Source organism: Annulohypoxylon maeteangense, assembly GCF_022496945.1.
Source record: "Annulohypoxylon maeteangense strain CBS 123835 unplaced genomic scaffold GGS22scaffold_29, whole genome shotgun sequence".
NCBI lineage: Eukaryota > Fungi > Ascomycota > Sordariomycetes > Xylariales > Hypoxylaceae > Annulohypoxylon > Annulohypoxylon maeteangense.
This window is the reverse complement of record NW_025953276.1, coordinates 24933-42275: the sequence shown is the minus strand read 5'-3', so window position 1 is coordinate 42275 and position 17343 is coordinate 24933. Positions and strand designations below refer to the sequence as shown.

General features: G+C 48.0%; 6 protein-coding genes across 6 annotated transcripts; 3 read left to right on the top strand and 3 right to left on the bottom strand.

The window, feature by feature from the left end:
* Positions 1-90: 90 nt before the first annotated feature.
* GGS22DRAFT_197639 (putative serine peptidase) lies at positions 91-2051 on the bottom strand (the record flags this gene model as incomplete). Its single annotated transcript, XM_047966009.1, has 5 exons — positions 91-594; positions 657-825; positions 877-1016; positions 1085-1156; positions 1219-2051. 5 exons carry the CDS (start codon positions 2049-2051, stop codon positions 105-107), a joined length of 1704 nt encoding a protein of 567 aa, XP_047814055.1. The 3' UTR covers positions 91-104.
* Positions 2052-3399: 1348 nt separating this feature from the next.
* GGS22DRAFT_197637 (NADH-ubiquinone oxidoreductase B18 subunit-domain-containing protein) lies at positions 3400-3893 on the top strand (the record flags this gene model as incomplete). Its single annotated transcript, XM_047966008.1, has 3 exons — positions 3400-3510; positions 3585-3709; positions 3789-3893. Exons 1-3 carry the CDS (start codon positions 3474-3476, stop codon positions 3891-3893), a joined length of 267 nt encoding a protein of 88 aa, XP_047814054.1. The 5' UTR covers positions 3400-3473.
* Positions 3894-4247: 354 nt separating this feature from the next.
* Positions 4248-9577, bottom strand: GGS22DRAFT_197631 (uncharacterized protein). The gene has a single exon (XM_047966007.1). It carries the CDS (start codon positions 9351-9353, stop codon positions 4608-4610), a length of 4746 nt encoding a protein of 1581 aa, XP_047814053.1. The 5' UTR covers positions 9354-9577; the 3' UTR covers positions 4248-4607.
* A 384-nt stretch (positions 9578-9961) lies between these two features.
* On the bottom strand, positions 9962-11896 carry GGS22DRAFT_175452 (GTP cyclohydrolase II). The gene is made up of 2 exons (XM_047963268.1): positions 10358-11896; positions 9962-10256 (listed from the first exon to the last, which is right to left on the bottom strand). The coding sequence occupies exons 1-2, from the start codon at positions 11519-11521 to the stop codon at positions 10209-10211; spliced, it is 1212 nt and encodes a 403-aa protein (XP_047814052.1). The 5' UTR covers positions 11522-11896; the 3' UTR covers positions 9962-10208.
* Positions 11897-12223: 327 nt separating this feature from the next.
* Positions 12224-15395, top strand: GGS22DRAFT_175449 (uncharacterized protein). The gene is made up of 2 exons (XM_047963266.1): positions 12224-13197; positions 13298-15395. Exons 1-2 carry the CDS (start codon positions 12396-12398, stop codon positions 14971-14973), a joined length of 2478 nt encoding a protein of 825 aa, XP_047814051.1. The 5' UTR covers positions 12224-12395; the 3' UTR covers positions 14974-15395.
* Positions 15396-17086, top strand: GGS22DRAFT_175447 (pyridoxal phosphate-dependent transferase). Its single transcript, XM_047963265.1, has 2 exons — positions 15396-15974; positions 16039-17086. The coding sequence occupies exons 1-2, from the start codon at positions 15552-15554 to the stop codon at positions 17026-17028; spliced, it is 1413 nt and encodes a 470-aa protein (XP_047814050.1). The 5' UTR covers positions 15396-15551; the 3' UTR covers positions 17029-17086.
* The last annotated feature ends 257 nt before the right edge of the window (positions 17087-17343 follow it).

Sequence of the window (17343 nt, the reverse complement as noted above, 5' to 3'; positions counted from 1 at the left end):
ATGTTGCGGGGTAGGTACCTAGGTACCTACCTATACAGCTACAGTGGCACCTAGGAGGTACCTCTATGGCCCCCAACCCCAGCCCCAACCCCGCACTACAGCACCTACAACGCCGCCCTCAAACCTCTCGGAGGCGGATAACTCCGCCGCGTCGTCGTCCCATTCGCCCTCTCATAAAACTCATTCGTCCACTTGACCATCTGCGCTACAATCTCCTGTTGCGCCTTCTTAACGCCCGGGTTAATCAGCGCATCTGCCGTAAACAAGTCATTGCAATGATGTCCGTCCTGCACGATAATACTCGGCACCTCCGGCGTCGAGACCAGCGGTCCGCCCGGTCGGAACTCGCTAGCCACGGAAGCTGACCGCCAGGGGTCGAACTCGCCGTTTACAAAGAGCAGGCGCGATTCCGAGTCTAGGTAATCGGGAAGCATCCACCCTTTCGTTTTGGCGTTTACTTCGGCGGCGGTTTTGCCTCGCGCGCTGCCGTAGGTGTAATTCCCCTCTTTGGGGAAGAATAGCGAGCATTGCCGCTCAAAGTAGGCGGCGTCGGCTAGACGGGAGTAGACTGTTGGGCGGTTTGCTGGGGCGCCGCTGGGTTTGGGTGTTAATAGGGGAGGTTGATGGGGGGGAATGGTTAGAGGGGGAGGACTTACGTCTGCCACCACGAAAAGGGATCGTTGCACGTCATCCACAGCCAAGTACGAGTGAACGGATTCGCCTGAGATAGATCCGTGTACATCGGGCTAGAGGCGTTGTAGGTGTCGAAACATCCTACGTCGAGCTGATTCTGCCACGCGGAACCAGAACCCAGATCTTTACAACCTGTGCCTTGTTAGCTCGTATTAAAGCAATGGGTTATACGGGTACACTTACGTCCAGGTAGGAACTTGGATTTATACCATCTGGCGAAGTTGGGAAGAGCTTTCTTAACACCAACTCCACAGGAGCTTGTGTGGTTAGACGGCCGGGTCGAGTTGGTCGAGTTCGGGAAGAAGCCCTCGATAGCGTCGCACCTATAACAAAGAAGCGCAGTCAGTTTTTATTCGCCGGGGCTTACACTAACCACAGTTCAATGCCTTACATTTGGTAGAACTGGGAGTAACCAGAGAAAAAGTCCATGCCTTGCCAAGCTGAGATCGGCGAGGAAATAGCTCTGGAATTATAGGTTAGTATTATAAAACTAACAAAAGACATTTGAATTGTAGGGGTTCGTACGCGCCAACATCATCGAGATGCGTGAGGTCTTGGAGCCCAAATAGATGCTTCAAGTCAGTTTGCTCCTTACGGGAACCGTGAGTGAGCACACGATCGACGTGGTTGATGATGGCACTATAATCCTTGGAGCAGTTCTTGGGCATTCCTTGCTGGGTTTCATGGAAATATTGCCAGAAGTCATAGATAGCCTCGACGGGGCCACTGGTTGAGTGCGTCGCCCAGAATGTTCCGGGGGCAATACTCTCGGTCCAGGCTCCCAACGCGCCGGGGTAGGAACAACCACTCCAGATCCAAGGAGCTTTTGGCGCGTTTGATATCCCCGTCCCGTTTACATCGAACGGCAGCTTCACTGTTCGGGCGAAGTGGACGAAGTCGGCGATAGATTGGTCCATGGTTAGATACTGAAGATTCTTTGTCGTTTGGACCTTATACGGCGTGCTGTTGCCCCAGTATCGATGTTCGATCAAGATGACAGCACCACCGACCTCCTGCGCGATAAGGCCGGAAATCACTTGAGGGGTCAAGTATAACTCATAACCCGCGGCGGCGACTTCTCCGGGAGTAATCATAACCACGGGAGACCCCGGGCCCTTCCACGCAGTTGCATTATACCAATAGGTCTGGTTGAATGTACCAAGCTCCGGGTTTTTATGATCGATATATTGCTCGAAGAAGGCTACGCCGCTATCAGGCTGTTCTGGATCGGCGAGAGCAGCTAGAATTTCCTCGCCGGCTTCTCTCGGTTGCGCATATGGTGCAGGAATTCCGAAACCGTGGACGGCTTCGAAGTACAATAAGGAAGAGACGACGCTCCCAACCACGGAACCCCTCATCGTGACTATTCTGATAGGTATAAGGAAAAATAAGAAACACAAAAGGAGACGCCAACAGAAAAGAGCGAAAAAGGCGATGAAGTGATGCCGTGAACAAACATCATGCTAGGTGGGACGAATCCATTCTTATTTAGGCACCACGATCTAGGACTGCACTATACTACGGACATGATGCCTGTGTTTGACCGGGCATTTTTATGGGATGAGATCGTCAGTAGGATTTTCTAGCGGACCCAGCCTCAAGCGAGGCGAAGTCTGACATGGTACTGGCGGCACACGTTCAGGCGCGCTGTAAGGAGAAGAGGATGGTTGGGATTAAGCTTATTCCCCCTCAGCCCTCCGAAACTATACCAGATCGAGGAAGACGGTGCGATCTGCCAAGCCGCGATATCATCTCCAAGGTATAGCTGACGATCATTATGACTGAGCTATCAGGCTGTCAGATTGCTTGATTCAACGTTTTCAAATGGAAAGAAGAGGCGAATTATATCCTGTTTTTGAACACACAAACAGCGTGTCAAATAATTCAAATTATTTCAACCTATGCATTAGTATGTGGATTGGATTATATTATCGGAATGTTTGTCAGACTTAATTAAACATGTTCCCAGAGGATCGGTATAGCGGTTTCGATATAGACGAACGTGGTAGGACCTTGACTCTGGACCCGACGCATTGTATTAGGTATTGTACCTTAGGTATCTGTGCCATGCGGTGCAGTGACTCGAATTTGACTCGAATTCTTAGATGGTCTGTCTCTGAATGTTTGTAGTATACTTGTCTGCTTGTGTCGATTGGGCTTACCAGCTACCTGAGTTGTTGAAACACTTTAAACAATCATCATAGCTTATACTGTCATTTAGTGTTAAGTTTCAGTTTGGTATTTCCAAGTTAATAAGGCGCTGATACCACTTAATTTCGATCAGTCGAATTGTCTTTGTCAGACATCGGCAAGAAATCTAGGGTTATACCTAGGTAATAAGAAATCTTCCACGATAACAAAACTTACCTAGGTACCTATAGGTAGTACCTACCTACCTAGTCAAATACGCGGTATCAGATATCTAGATGATAGTGGTTTTGTAGATGAGAATAGCATTAAACTAATGCCTAAAGTTATTTGTGACCCTTTTAACCTACCTATAAATAGATTCTATAAAGTGCCAAGAAATATACTTATCTGAATATTAATTCTATATCCGGAATGGATTCCTCATCTATCAGATATATATAAATAACCGTGTTTCGATGATTGTGGCTGAATTCTAGGCTAATGCCGTGCACGGCCACACCTTTAAGTCTTAGGATCGGAACCTTGAAGGCGGTTCCAATTGAAAGCTCCGGCTACATCGAAGCTCGACACCCATCACGTCACAACGAGTATTTACCTGTCCAAACAAACCGACCTCTATATATCGCACAATGGGCCTCTTAACAAGCTCTTCCGAGGCTCCCCCAAGTACGTAATCACCATACACAAATTCCGCGCATTTCCATCTTCAATTGCTAATCCGAGTTAACCCATTGGTCCAGAAGCCACGCGGGAGGAGATGCGAGATGCCAAACTCCCCATAGCCTATCGAGACAGCTGTGCGAACCTCCTCATTCCCTTGAACAGATGTCGAGTCGACACATACTACTTACCATGGAAGTGCGAGGTGCGTTGTCTCGCCTACCCTTCCGCCAACCCTCGGTTATCCCACCTAGACTAACGCTAACATCCCACCCCGCGAACAGGACGAGCGACATAGCTACGAGAAGTGCCAGTACGTCGAGTTCAAGAAGCGAGTGGCCCGCATGGAAGAGCTGAGAGAGGCTAAGGGAGGTGCGCGGAGTAACTAAGAGCTCAGAAACCGATGCGATCCGAAGGTGCCGTTTGCGAATTGGGCATAAAGGAAGAAAAGGACGTCAGAACTCAAAGAGAAAAGAATAAAGGAAAAATCGAAAGAAAGAGAGAAGCATATTGTACATACAAGCCTATTTCTCACCTACACACATATCCGCTAGAGATCGACATACTCCCAAGTATCGGGATTATCGACACGAGGTTATCAACGTCGAGTCTTGTCTTGTGCACCCTGTACCATCTATTGATTATTTTATTACAGGCCAATGGTAGTTATGTCAAGAGCCGTACGGAGATATCTGCTAGAGATCCACGATTAAACCTCTCAGGCATTAGCTTCGCTCGTCACGGCTATATTGTATGATTTTCACTGTGAAAACGGATCATCCCCAATATTTGTATTGTTGTCTTCATTTGCTTAGCTATTCGCTCAGCTATCTAGTACAACTCACTAAATTATTCATGTATTAGGGGATGGACATGCATAATGTGATACACGCCATCCTAATTATCTATGAATACCGTCTCGAACCTCGAAGTGGTGCATAGAGATTTCATTTTCTCGGATTTCTTCACCTTTTATAGTATCCATAGATGATAATCGCCCGGGCAAACACATTAAATCATCTCCGCAAACCAGAATACCAGAATTTCTACGATAATAGCGTTCATATGCCCGGTTCAGAACCACGTTTCCCAAATAACATCAGCTAGAATCTTGAGCTTGTCTTCCGAGCTTTGAACCGGTTAGGGTTGGAGATAGAGGATGTAGGTAACGACGGCTGGTAGCTTTGTGACGATGAAAATAATTCCTTCTTCGTCGAGTGGGATCCAATAGGCGCCGACACGTTCCTTGGTTTGCGGTTCTTCACATCCGCTTTCTTATGCACCCACCCATTGCTTCTAGGAAAGCTGTCCGGTTCAGGAGAATAGGTTCCATCTACATCGTCATCAGCGTAATTCTCTGCATAAGCAGGTTCCGAATCCGAGGATAAGTCGACCACCTGTGTCCCGGGAGGAAGCGTGAACTGAGTTGGCGGTTTAGTTGATCTTCGTCTCTTCGTTGGAGGAGGCGAGATTTTAACCTGTGGTGAATTCGAACGTGGTTTAACTACAGGCTTAGGCTTGTCGGATCTGTTAACACCACCGAGCCCCGACGCCTGGCTAGTTTGTTTGAAGCTATCGGGAACCCTTGACATGCTCTCCTGGTCGTCTGAAAAATCGTCAAGTTTCCTCATCGCTTCCTCATACTCTTGGTCTTTTAGAGCTCGGATTTTGGTAGTGATGGACTGAGACTGAGATTGAGACTGAGATGGAGTTTGCGTATTCCTGGAAGAGAGTGCTGTACGGGCCGTGTTCCAAACAGTATTGATAGATGACAGCGAGCTGGGAGTTGATGGATTCGCCGGTGATGATGATTGGTGATTTTCTACAGTTCCCTCTTGCTTGAAAATAGTTGACTGGCTCTGGCGATTCGGTTTTGGCGTAGGGGTCGATACGTCCTCATCGGATCCTGGGCCACGTGGACCTTCCGAGTTTGAGACTCCATCATCTGTATTTTTGAATGAATCCGGTTGTGTATCGTTCATGTCCATGCCATAATCTGGCTGCCGTCCACTACGAGCACTGCCCACTGATGAAGGGGGGATAATGGCTTTAGATTTGATTTTCTTTGGTGTTCCAACAACAACATCATCCTCGTGGCTATCAAACAACGGGGCGGATGACTGTCGAACACTCGGAATTCCCGAACCTGAGATATCAAGGCTAGGTTTATCTGACGGAATATCCGAGGTGACATCTCCGTGGCTTGAAGTATCATGTGCAGACCGATCACCGATTATTCCACCGATGGCTTGGCTGGTGCTCTCATGCAACTGTCGGGAAGGGCTACTAATTTGAGATAGACCCGATTCTGATCCATCGCTGGTTTGTTGCCCCTGCTTAACCTGAGATGCCTGCGGTTTCTCAACACTAGGCGCGTTTTGTTTCGTTAGTTCTGAGTTGCATTGTTCTGGGGCATCGGTTTGCATATCTTCGGTAGCGGTAGTTGGCTCCACCTCCGGGGCTAGGTTTTCAGCAGGGCGGTTGCTAGCGGGCTCCATACGTTCTTCGCGAGTTGTCATCACGGGTAACGGCTGTTGAAGGATTTTCGGCTGTTGCATTTCAGCAAAGCCCATGGTTCGAAAGCCCTCGTCTTCTTCTTCCTCCTCCTCGTCAAAATCAGGCGCTTCGAATCTATCATAAACTCGCTGACCCTTGTGGTCATATTTCTTCTCGTTTTTATCTAAATACCGGTCCCGTTTAGCAAGGCAGACTTCCACGCCAGTAGCGTCATCGTCAATCCTAACCACGACACCGGTCACATTAGAAAGTTGTGGTTGCCAGCCGGTTGCTGACGAACATGACCACTGCTGCCATGTAATCACCATACCAGCTTGGACTTCTCCGGGGCGTAGATCAGGGAGCGTTGACAAATCTGAAGGCAAAGATGGGAGATCGTCCATGTCGGTGAACTGGCTTGCATCATTAGTATGCCCGTTCGTCTCGTTATGTTGATCGTCTTCGGGATCATCGTAGTTGAGCTCGACGTCTGCATCGGTAGTGTCATCGATGCCGTTAAATGTGTCATCGTATCCCTCTTCGTCCCACATAGCGGACTCATCGTGCTTCCGCTTTTTGCTAGAGCGGCTGTCCTGGTAAAAATGGGCTTCGTTGCGCTGTGCTCGCTTACTTTGGCCACCACGTTTATTTTTCTTCTCAGACCAATACCCTTTCTGCTGGGGATCCCATCGCTGGATGAACGGAAAAGGAGGTTCGCTGAGCACTATTCCTTCTTGGCAACACTCTACAGCTCGATAGATGATTTTGTTTTTCCAAGCATCAGGGTCGTTTGTTGATTTTCCCTCTCCACCGTCTGCCTGCTCTGCGTTACTATAATCTTGCTTAAGTCTCGGGTTTTCAACAGGTCGAACATCCTTCATAAGGTTTTCTCGTAGCTTTTCCTCGTCTTCTTTAGTTTTAGGATTGCGGAGACCTAATGCCCCGAAGAGCATTCTCCGACCAGCGCCTACATCTAATCGACGCTTTTTCTGGATCGAACCTGACGACTGATCATCTTCGCTTGCGGGTGTCTTCGCGGGTGTAGCTTCTTGGATAGTCTGATGGTCAACTCCGTCCGATTCCTGGCGCTTTCTTTTTGTTGCATTTGAAGCTCTCGATGAGTCGTCTAATTGGCTAGATAGACTAATTTCCACCCCACCATTAGCAATCGCATTCAACAATTCTTGACGTTTGGCTTCAAAAAGAGCCTTTTCGTCTAGAATTGGAGCAGGGGGCTCGGCTTCCTTATTTATGGCCGTAGTATCTGTAGTTGTAGCTTGTTGAGCTTGCTTTTTAGCTCGTTTTGCTGCCCGGCGGCGCGCATTTCGCTTCTTTGTGCTCTCCTTACCGGCTCCTGGAGGTACCGGTACTGGATTGGCCCCGGGAGTCGGATTCACTGATACGGGGGGCAACTGGTTCTGTTGTGCAGCTCTACTCGATTCTTTGGCAATCTGTGGCCTTGCTGCCTCTTTGAGATCCGAAGGCGGCTCTTCTTCGACCTGTTCATTTTCAGATTCCGAACTTGATTCGGCCTCGGAATTGTCTTCGGAGGAAGATATATCGCTATCACTTGAAGACTCGCTACTAGTAGTGTCTTGACTCGAGTTGTTTTCTTGATTAACACTTGGTTGTTGTATAGAAAGTGGGAGTCTCGTAGATGACTCCTCCGGTCCACTCTCGTTATCGTCGTTGTCGTCGTTGTCGTCTTCACTGTTATCCTCGCTATCATCCTCACTTAGGCTATCCGAACCAGAATTTGACCCGGATGACACATTGTGGGACATAGAAGAATCATCGTCTTCGAGATCAACACTATTACCGTCACTATCAACTTCACTATTATTGCTGTCGTCATCTTCGTCGTCGTCGTCGCTATCTGATAGAGCCCTATCATCGCTTTCAGAAGTGCCATCACTTTCGGATTCAGAGTCTTCGTCCTCGGAGCCAAAGCCTGTATCGTCGCTAGATGTGTCATCGTCTTCCTCCATTGCCTTCTCAGGGCTTCCCTTACTTTCGTTCAAGGTCGATGTTGTTTCGCTCTCGCCATTGATATAATTGTTAGTAAGCGAACCGGATACCGCCGCCATTTGCGCTAGTCCCTTGCCTGAAGTAATTGAGCCAGGAGGAAGGCCGCGATGATCAAATTGCCGTACAAAGTCAGGAACTTCTTCCTCATCTTCTTCTTCAGCTGATTCCCACTGATCCTCGTCTTCCTCAGTGGCGTCATAACTTTCCTTTGCACATACATTCGATGTAGTACCCACTGGCGCTCCACTTTGAGGGATACTTGTCTTTCGCGACGTCTGTTCTCCTGAAGAACACAAAGCTAACAACGCGTATTCTGGAAGTTTTGGTTCAAACGCATTAACAAGACCATTGTACGTCGCCTTTAAGTCACCGTTCGAGCTATCTAAAAGCTTTTTGCAGAGTGCCGCCGGTGCCGAGGGAAATGCAGCTTGCAGTGCAAGTATCTTATTTAACCCTCCATCATCTGAAGTTTCCATGTCAGAAGATCCTGCCTCTTGCTCTACTTCTGACTCCACTTCTTCCTCCGTGTTGTAATCGGCATTATCCTTCATCAAATCTTGAAGTTCGTCTTCGAGATCTTCATCCTCAAGCTCCTCATCTTCTATATCTTCGTCGCTTGGTGCTTCTGATTGGTCCTGATCAGAATCTTCGGGTTGGGGCTCAGGTGCAGGATAATCGTTTACGTCGTCTATCTCTGCTTCACTGTCGGGATCATCATCCTCGGCATCGGCATCAGCATCATCGAACTCTGCATTTATTCTGACGCTCGAAGAGTTCCCTATTTCACTGTCTTGTTCGCCATTGGTGATAAGTAGCATAGGTGTGTCTTCTTCGTCTCCTAAGAAGTCGTCGTCATCGTCGTCGTCGTCTAGGTCTTCCTGATTATACGCAAGTCTGGCACGCTTCCGCGGAGGAAGAACAACGGGAGCTTGGCTACTGGAAACTTTCAGGCGACGGCGTCCAAAAGGGATACCGTCAATCAAATGTCTGCCATCGGATGATATCCTGTATCGGCCACTGATTCGACGTTGCTTATTGTCGTCTCGATCGAGGGCTCGGATGAAAACTCGGTCATCGGGTTTTAGGACAGATCGTACAGTTTGGAAGTGTAAGCATTCGAAGCTTGTGCCATCGTTGTCATGAAGTTCGACTACATAGTTCTCCAGCCCTTTCTGTTCGATCTCTAGAGGGAAGGTCTCATTCACCTTCTCCAGCAGCTTCGAGATAGTCGGATCGTTCTCTAGAGACACATTCCAAATGAGTCTTACTTCCGGATATCCATCCCTCCGCACGACAAGACGCAGACGCATATCCTTTTCACCCATGACAAAGTGTGCTCTTCACACAGGGGAGCGATATAAATATGGATGTGTGTACCAGGCCTTGACGACGGTTCGATAGGGAAGAGTTTAAATAGTTGTGGTGTTCATGAATATTGTTTCGTTATTAGAATTATTATTGAGGATCTCTTGATCCGAAGTAGGAGGTTCGTGTTAGAATGAAAAAGAGAAAAGTGACTTGATGCGTTGGCCTCATCACTCAAAATACCTACTTCGCGATTCACAATTCACGAAGGTAAAGGTTTAAATGTTCAGATTGAAGATCTCCAACTGGAAAACGCGTTGCGAGATGTCTTGGCATAATTTAATTTGGAGAGCTAGGGAATTGATGTGGGGCTGTCTCCGCTATGTAGGTACCTACGCTAATTACCTAGATATGTACCCGGTTACTGCACAGTTGGCGGGGCAGGCAGCGGGGTAGAGGTCCCCTAAGGGTGAGCGACCCAATAGATAAACGCTGATACATATTAGAGTGAATTTCTACAGGTCAGGGTCTCCCTACGCTATATTATATATGTATATCATTCCCGATGTCACGAAATAGTAGAATGAGAGGATAAATACATATATACTACCATGATACATACATGTATGTTGTCTAGGTTAAACATGTAAACTTAGATAATATTGTAAATATATGTACGTTACTGATGTTACTGACAGGAGTACGAAATTTGGTTCCGTATATAATTCTATCTGGCAAGAAATCAATGTCCCGCCCGATGTTGAGAATCTAAGTATCTTTCTATTGCCGTAGGGGTGGTGTAAGATATAGACACCACGCGCATTCTACTCGACCACCTTTTGAGAGAACCTCTGATATGTCTGTGTACGTGATTATCAGGGAGGTAACCCTCCCATATCAAGCATATGCCCCATCTTTTCAATCTATAGATGGATTTTTTAGTTATTAGTTGCGCAACGTTACTATACATGTCATAGAAAAGGGCATTCCATGAGAAAAGAAGACAAACTAAGACAAAACTCACCTTAGTCTTTAAGTACCCCTCCACCTCCCGACTCCTGAATCCCCCTTTACCTTTCCAACTCAGCGGTACCATCGCCACGCGCTCTGTCACTCTCACTTCCCTATTCGGACCCTCGACCGCCCGAATTTTATCTGGATTGTTCGTTAGTAAGCGGATCTCGCTCTGTCCTAGGTCGAGCAGCATCGCCGTCGCAAGCCCATAACTACGCGCATCTGCTGGGTGTCGCAGTAGCAAGTTCGCTTCCACCGTGTCAGATCCCAGATCCTGTAGATTATATGCTTTCAGTTTCTCGCCGAGCCCAATGCCACGACCTTCTTGTCGCAGATAGATGACAATGCCTCCGTTCACGGCGCTAGGTAGCGACATGAGACGTGCCGCCTCGTCTAACTGCTCCCCGCAATCGCATCGTGCAGACCACGCCGTCTCGCCAGTGTAACATTCCGAATGTATTCGAACAAGCGGAGGGCCATTAGGAACTGCTACCGGTTCGTCCGCAGCAGATGACGCACCACTTGCCATCCCGCTCTTCGTCCGTCCAGGGTAAAGGCGACCAGTATATGCGCCCCTTACCATTCGATCCATCTCTGTCTCCCCTTCCCTCGGCGCATCAAGTGACTGGCTTCTGATATGCGGGCCGAACACGATTGCAAGATGTTCTTTGTTATCGGCATTGTTGGTGTATAGATGTAAAAACATCTCCGTTCCGGCAACGGTGGGAATGCGAGCGCGTACAATGCATTGGACTTCAGGTAGGGTTTCGAGTAATTTAGGCCGTTTGGTACCGCAGCCGCCGGATGGGATGGAAGAATCTACGGGGACACCTCGAGGCTGTCGTTCGGCTAATGGAGTGGGTGTCACGGTACCGGGGGTAGCGGGAGGAGTGAAGGCGGGAGAGAGTAACGAGGAGGGCGGAGGTGGTTGAGTTGCATCGCTCGTGGAAGTTGAAGGGGTCGGAGGTGAAGAAGTAGATAGGCGGGCGGCGGAGGAGAGAGATAATTCGTCGCGATCTAATCTTGTGACGAGGGAACCTTCATTTTCCCGGGTCGGCCGAGATCGCGGAGAATAAAAAGACGGAAGATCAACGGTTTCCTCGGGTCCCTCTTGCTTCTGCCGATCTAACGGCTTCCGGGAACCTTCTACAGAAGATGAATCTGGGACGGGCATACCTTCATGCGAAATCAATTGGACTATGCTTTCGCACGATGAACGGCGAGACCGGCGAAAGAAAGAATTGAATATAGCCGCCGACGTACCGGGATCAGATGCCTGTGGTGGGGTACCTTAGATATGGCGTAATCCGTATTAGTACATTTAAACCTACTAGGTACGTATTCGGTTACAAAGGCGGGACGACAAAACGTTAAAAAGGAACAACGTGAACTGCGTGAGGGATAAAAAGCTTAAGCATGGAAGACACAGCAAATAGGTTGGAGCATTTAGTGTATCTGCTTCCTTGCTTAATAAGAAGGAGTAGCCTGATATTCACGATATGATATTATGCGTACCTACAAGCTTACGTCAATATGGACGGTGTATTAGTCACAAATACCAACATTTAACGGAACCTTTTTTAGTATTGTTACACAAAAGTTACCTACTAAATCTTTAGTAACCTCATACTCGTGACGTATTCCTGTAAGCTTTAGACATTGAATTTCGGAATACGCCGCTCTTTTTCTACAACGTTCCTTCATATGTAGGTACTTAGTACCTAGTAGGTAGGTACACGCTGCGCTGTGCAAATCGTGGCTACCCGCATAATGCATAAACCCAACATTCAATGTTAAATCAGGTACTTACCTAGTATTTAGAAGCTGCCCAACTGGAAGTCCCTGCCTCCAACACTTGCATAAGAAGAGACCGGCAAACGACCCGTTAGTGCCTTAGGTAGTAGGTGGGTACCTACCAGGTTGATGTCCAGACCTTCTCTTTAAACTCACCGTGACCAGTACCTTAGGTACTTAGGTAGTAAGGTAGTAAATTATTTCTTCTTCTTCGTTTCCAGTTACCTCTTTACCAATACCTATGTTATCACAAAATGCCTCCTCCAGGGCTAGTCAGTTCATATCAGCAATACAAAGAAGATACCGATAGTATTGCTGCTTGGCTTGCTTCAACAGCAAAATCATGCGGGTATCCATCTGACCTGTTGATCAATGGCCCTACCATCAAGGCCACATCAGCCCGACTGAAAGGCAAGGCGAGGGCAGAAGCCAAAAAGAAGCCATCCACTACTAAGCCATCTCCCGCCCACAAATATATAATCAAGATCAAGGATTTTGTACCCTTGGCTGAGTTCGTCGCATCTAAACGTGATGTATCTATTTCGAACTCTTTCATGGCAACTTTACGCCGAGTCATCATAGCTCGTGGTGGCTTTGGTGAGAAGCTTGCCGAACAAGGATCGGTTCCAGATGAGCTATCAGATGCCAAGCATGGATACTTCGTGGGAATTCTTGAGAAAGTCTTCGAAGTCTTAAAGCCACGAGTGAAAACTAAGGAGACAGCCCCTTCCCCTGTTCCCTCTAGCGACGAGCCCGGCGTGAGTGACTTCGTCAACCAATTCGCCTCTCTACAAGTCTATGAGCCTTCGGATGACTTCCTCAACGCCCCAGACTTGGAGAGACCGAAACCGCTAGAAGGTGACAAGATAGCATACGAAGCGGAGCCGGCCGACTCTTTAGAGGATTTATTCGTTGCTTTGACGATGTTGATCAACGATGTCAACAAGATCCGATCGCGCATTGAATGGATCTGGACTAACTATAGAGATGGATTCTTTGACCTCGCTGCTGCTGCTGTTGCCACCAACACCGCAATCGACTTGGCAAGGCACCTCAGTAAGTCATACACCAGAGTGATCCCTTCGATTTGCCGTCGTTGAAGCATCAATCTTAACTTTCAACCTTCTAAATCAGATAGATGCTAACTATGTCATAGCTGACGATGTTGAGCCATTATTCAAGGACCACGGTGGATTATGGAAAGTCCTAAACAAGTGGTACCTAGTCCAGATGCTGATGAAGGGATACGATGTTTCCGATATTTTCAACGAGGATAGCGCGGACAATTTTAACTACGATACATACGACATTGCGGATGGCACCTACATATTAACGTGTAGACTCGTAAGTGCCTTCATCCCCGTCATACAACCCGATAACATTCCGTTATATAAGGACGGCATGTTTGGCTACTACGACCCTCAAAGCGATCGAGCCTCCAAGACCGGGTACCAGAAATTCGAGGAGGATCGCATTCTGCTTATGACAATTTTTGGAGAGCATATGGCGGTGGTCCGTGGCGTTGCAAATTATCCGGTTGAGGATGAATTCTTGCGTGGGATCCAGGAACTGACCAACACAAGGGAAATCTCGTTCTGTCTTGTCTTCGCTGCTCAAATATTTCTCGACATTCACTATATCCTCCGCGAACACGCCGGGAAGTGCTTAGAAACGCTCCAGAAGAACCTCAAATTCTTTGATCGGGAAATCGAAGAATACTTCAAATTTCATAAAAACTTGAAGATCGAGAACTGGCCCGCTAGTAATGATCACATGCTACGAGAATATCAACGCAAGATAAAATGGGTGCTGGACGACCCCGGATATAAGGTAAAGGCCAAAGCATATGAGAAACTAAGTGGACATGCTCCATTGTCTATGGAAAAGAACCTCTTGTTAAAGACGTCGCCGATTCTCAGTGGTCTAATGCTTTACCACTTCCGCTCCGAGATATGGGATATCGGTATCGCGCTTGCAAATGCATGGGGTTCAATCACCTATTCATTACATCTGTACAATGCGCTACGGAGCGCAAACCTCCTAACGAGAACTTGGAAAGACATGGATCTCGTGAGGACCCTGTTAGGGGACTCATCCTTCTTCGTGGGGGATGCACCGAAAACTCTGAGTCAATCTATGAAAAAGTTTTGCCTCCAAATGGGCACAACCATGGCTGTGTTCACTAACAAGCGTCGTGGAAAGGTGTCCCTGGAGTCTCGAGCAGGACCTCGAGGAATCAAAGATGGCGCCCCTGTCTCCTCAATGTTTATGGATCGTTATCTTCGAGGAAAAGGGCAAGTCGATTGGAGTCCAGAGCACGTTGCCAAAATCGTCGACCTTGGCTTGTGGGAGACAGAAGGCTCGGAAGAAGAGGGCACCCTTATGTTAGGGCAGATCGACGACCCCGAGAAGATAAAGCAGAAAGCCAAGGCAAAACACGGAAAGGGCTCAGAGAAGACAAACCTATCACCAGATCAGCTAATTAGGGCACTCATGTTTTCGCTACAAGGAGAAACGCTCGAGTTATCGCTGCCGTACATCTCGATGCATCGTGAATGTTGGTCATTCCTGAGAGCGGTTCAGAAGCACTGCGACCCCCTGCTCCGACAAATCTATACCGCGGCATACATCGAGCGAGAGGCACAGCTTTGCTGGGTCGTGGGCTGGATATTTTTCGAGCATCTAAAAGTCGGCACCGCAACACTTCTAGTAGAAGCTCAGGGAACCGTCGATGAATTTATACGCACAGAAGGCACGACAGTTTTGGGCTTGTTAGATAAACTGGGCATGCCAATTGAGTTTAAAACACAAGGGGGAGCACAGACAGCTTGACAGCTACGAGTTTGATATCTAGGTGTGTGCTATTTGAGAACAAAAGAGCTAGACAAACGTCTTAACCCTATAAACGTCAAATATGTACCTAGATATGTAGGTATATGTGCAGTAAAACCAGAAGATCTTCGAAGGATAATGGTAAGATAGAGGATCACGACCGCTGTTGCTTTATTGGAGGAAGAAGTCTTAGGTCGGTTCATTGGTGCATCTCAAAATAGGCACTCTACGCATATTGATGATTATTCCCGGTCCACAAGTAGAGGCTATTTCGAAGTTTATTCGCTACCTTTTGTTTCTTTCTAAGGTTCCTTCTTTGATCTCCGGGGATATCCTCTGCTACCCACATTAACAGTTTCCCGCGGGGTTGATAGGTAGCCATTCCGCGGGGAAGTGATCTCCAACTCATCCAGTGGCACGATACTCGTTTATAGAGTAGATTAGGTAGGTGTTCAATAGATACCTAACCTAAATATCTTAACCATCTCTTCATATCGGAAGCATTGTATTTATCATTTCATTGTCTCTGCTTAAAAATATTAGCACCTCCTCCTCAATATTGAGGTAATTTGGCAGATATGGCGCCAGGAATCGTAGAGAACGAACAAATCCCCAGCGACTCCGACGCTTCGGCTCTAGCGAGCGAGGCCGACTTAGGCCCCAAGCTCTACGCCAACGTAGATCAAGACGAGCTCCAAAAGAAGACATCGCGGTTCCTGTTCAATTACGGGACCAAATTCATACCAGATATCGTCTGCGGTGCCAAGGGCCTATATGTTTATACGGCAAAGGGTCACAAGGTGCTTGACTGGACGTCCGGTCAGATGTCTTGCCTGTTAGGACACGGCCACCCCGAGATCGTCAAGACGATAACAGATCATGCAGCAAATCTCGACCATCTTTTCTCCGGCATGGTCTCCCCTCCCGTTATTTTCCTAGGCGAGAGACTGTGCTCGTTACTTCCGGATGGCTTGGATAAGGCTTTCTTCCTTTCTACTGGGGTAAAGAAACCCTCTTCTCGAGCCTTAAGTGCGCCTGTCTCGCTAATACTGACCTATGTCCCAGGGAGAATCCAACGAAGCAGCGATTAAACTTGCAAAGGTGTATACAGGCAAATTCGAAATCGTGGCCATAAACGGGTCCTGGCATGGAGTAACGGCCCAGGCTCTCAGTGCCCAATACCATTACGGAAGAAAAGGCCAAGGGCCCCTTATGCCAGGCATGCACATGCTACCAGCCCCTAATGCGTACCGGTCTATTTTTCGAAAGCCGGATGGCTCGTACGACTGGGAGACCGAGCTCGACTATGGATGGAGTCTGATTGACCAAGCATCGTGTGGATCACTCGCCGCCGTCATAGTAGAGTGCATCCAATCATCGGCAGGCATACACGTTCTCCCCACCGGCTACCTCAAGGCGCTAAAAAAGCATTGCGAGTGCAGAGGCATGCTTCTAATCGTCGACGAAGCGCAGACAGGAGTTGGACGGTGCGGCGATATGATGGCGATCCTGCACGAGGGTGTTACGCCCGACATCTTAACACTGAGCAAAACTCTTGGAAACGGCCTCCCTTTAAGTGCCGTGGTTACTAGTGCTGAAATCGAAAAAGTCTGTGTGGAGAGGGACTATTGCTTCTACACAACTCACGTGAACGACCCTCTACCCGCGGCAGTAGGTAACAAGGTCCTGGAGATCGTTGTTCGCGATAACTTGGTCGAGCACTCCAGGTCTATGGGGAAGCTTCTGCACGAAGGACTTCGGCAATTGCAGTCCCGGTACGGGTGCATCGGAGACGTTCGCGGGAGGGGGTTAATGGCTGGTGTCGAGATTGTAACTGACCGCGAAACGAAGACACCTGGAGTGGAGTTGGCAAGCTCCATAGCTGAGATGGCATACAAGCTTGGGGTTTGGGCTAATCTCAGTAGTCATGGGAGCTTTGGTGGTGTTTTTAGGATAGCGCCCCCTATCACAGTGACAGAGGCGCAGGTTCGTGAGGGACTTGAAGTGCTAGAACAAGCGTTCGCCTCGAGCCTAGGGTCCATGCCAATGTATTAAGGACTGCGCGTAGGTAGGTACCTACCTAGTAGATAGTCAATCATGCATACATCATGAAGTTTAGACTATCTTCTTGTCAAGTTATCTATAAATCATGGAATTCCTATTCTGTACACACCTTGGACTTTGTTGCCAAGACTTAAGGGGGGTGGGGGCAGGGGATGCGGATTTTATTCCGCGGAAAACTTCCAAGACTGCAAGATTAATTTGGGGAATCTCCGCAAATCGGAAGAGTTACTGGGTACTACCTAGCAGCCTATGTACTACATTTATTAGGTATATGTACCTATGTACAGGGCTGTTCGTAGCGCTGAA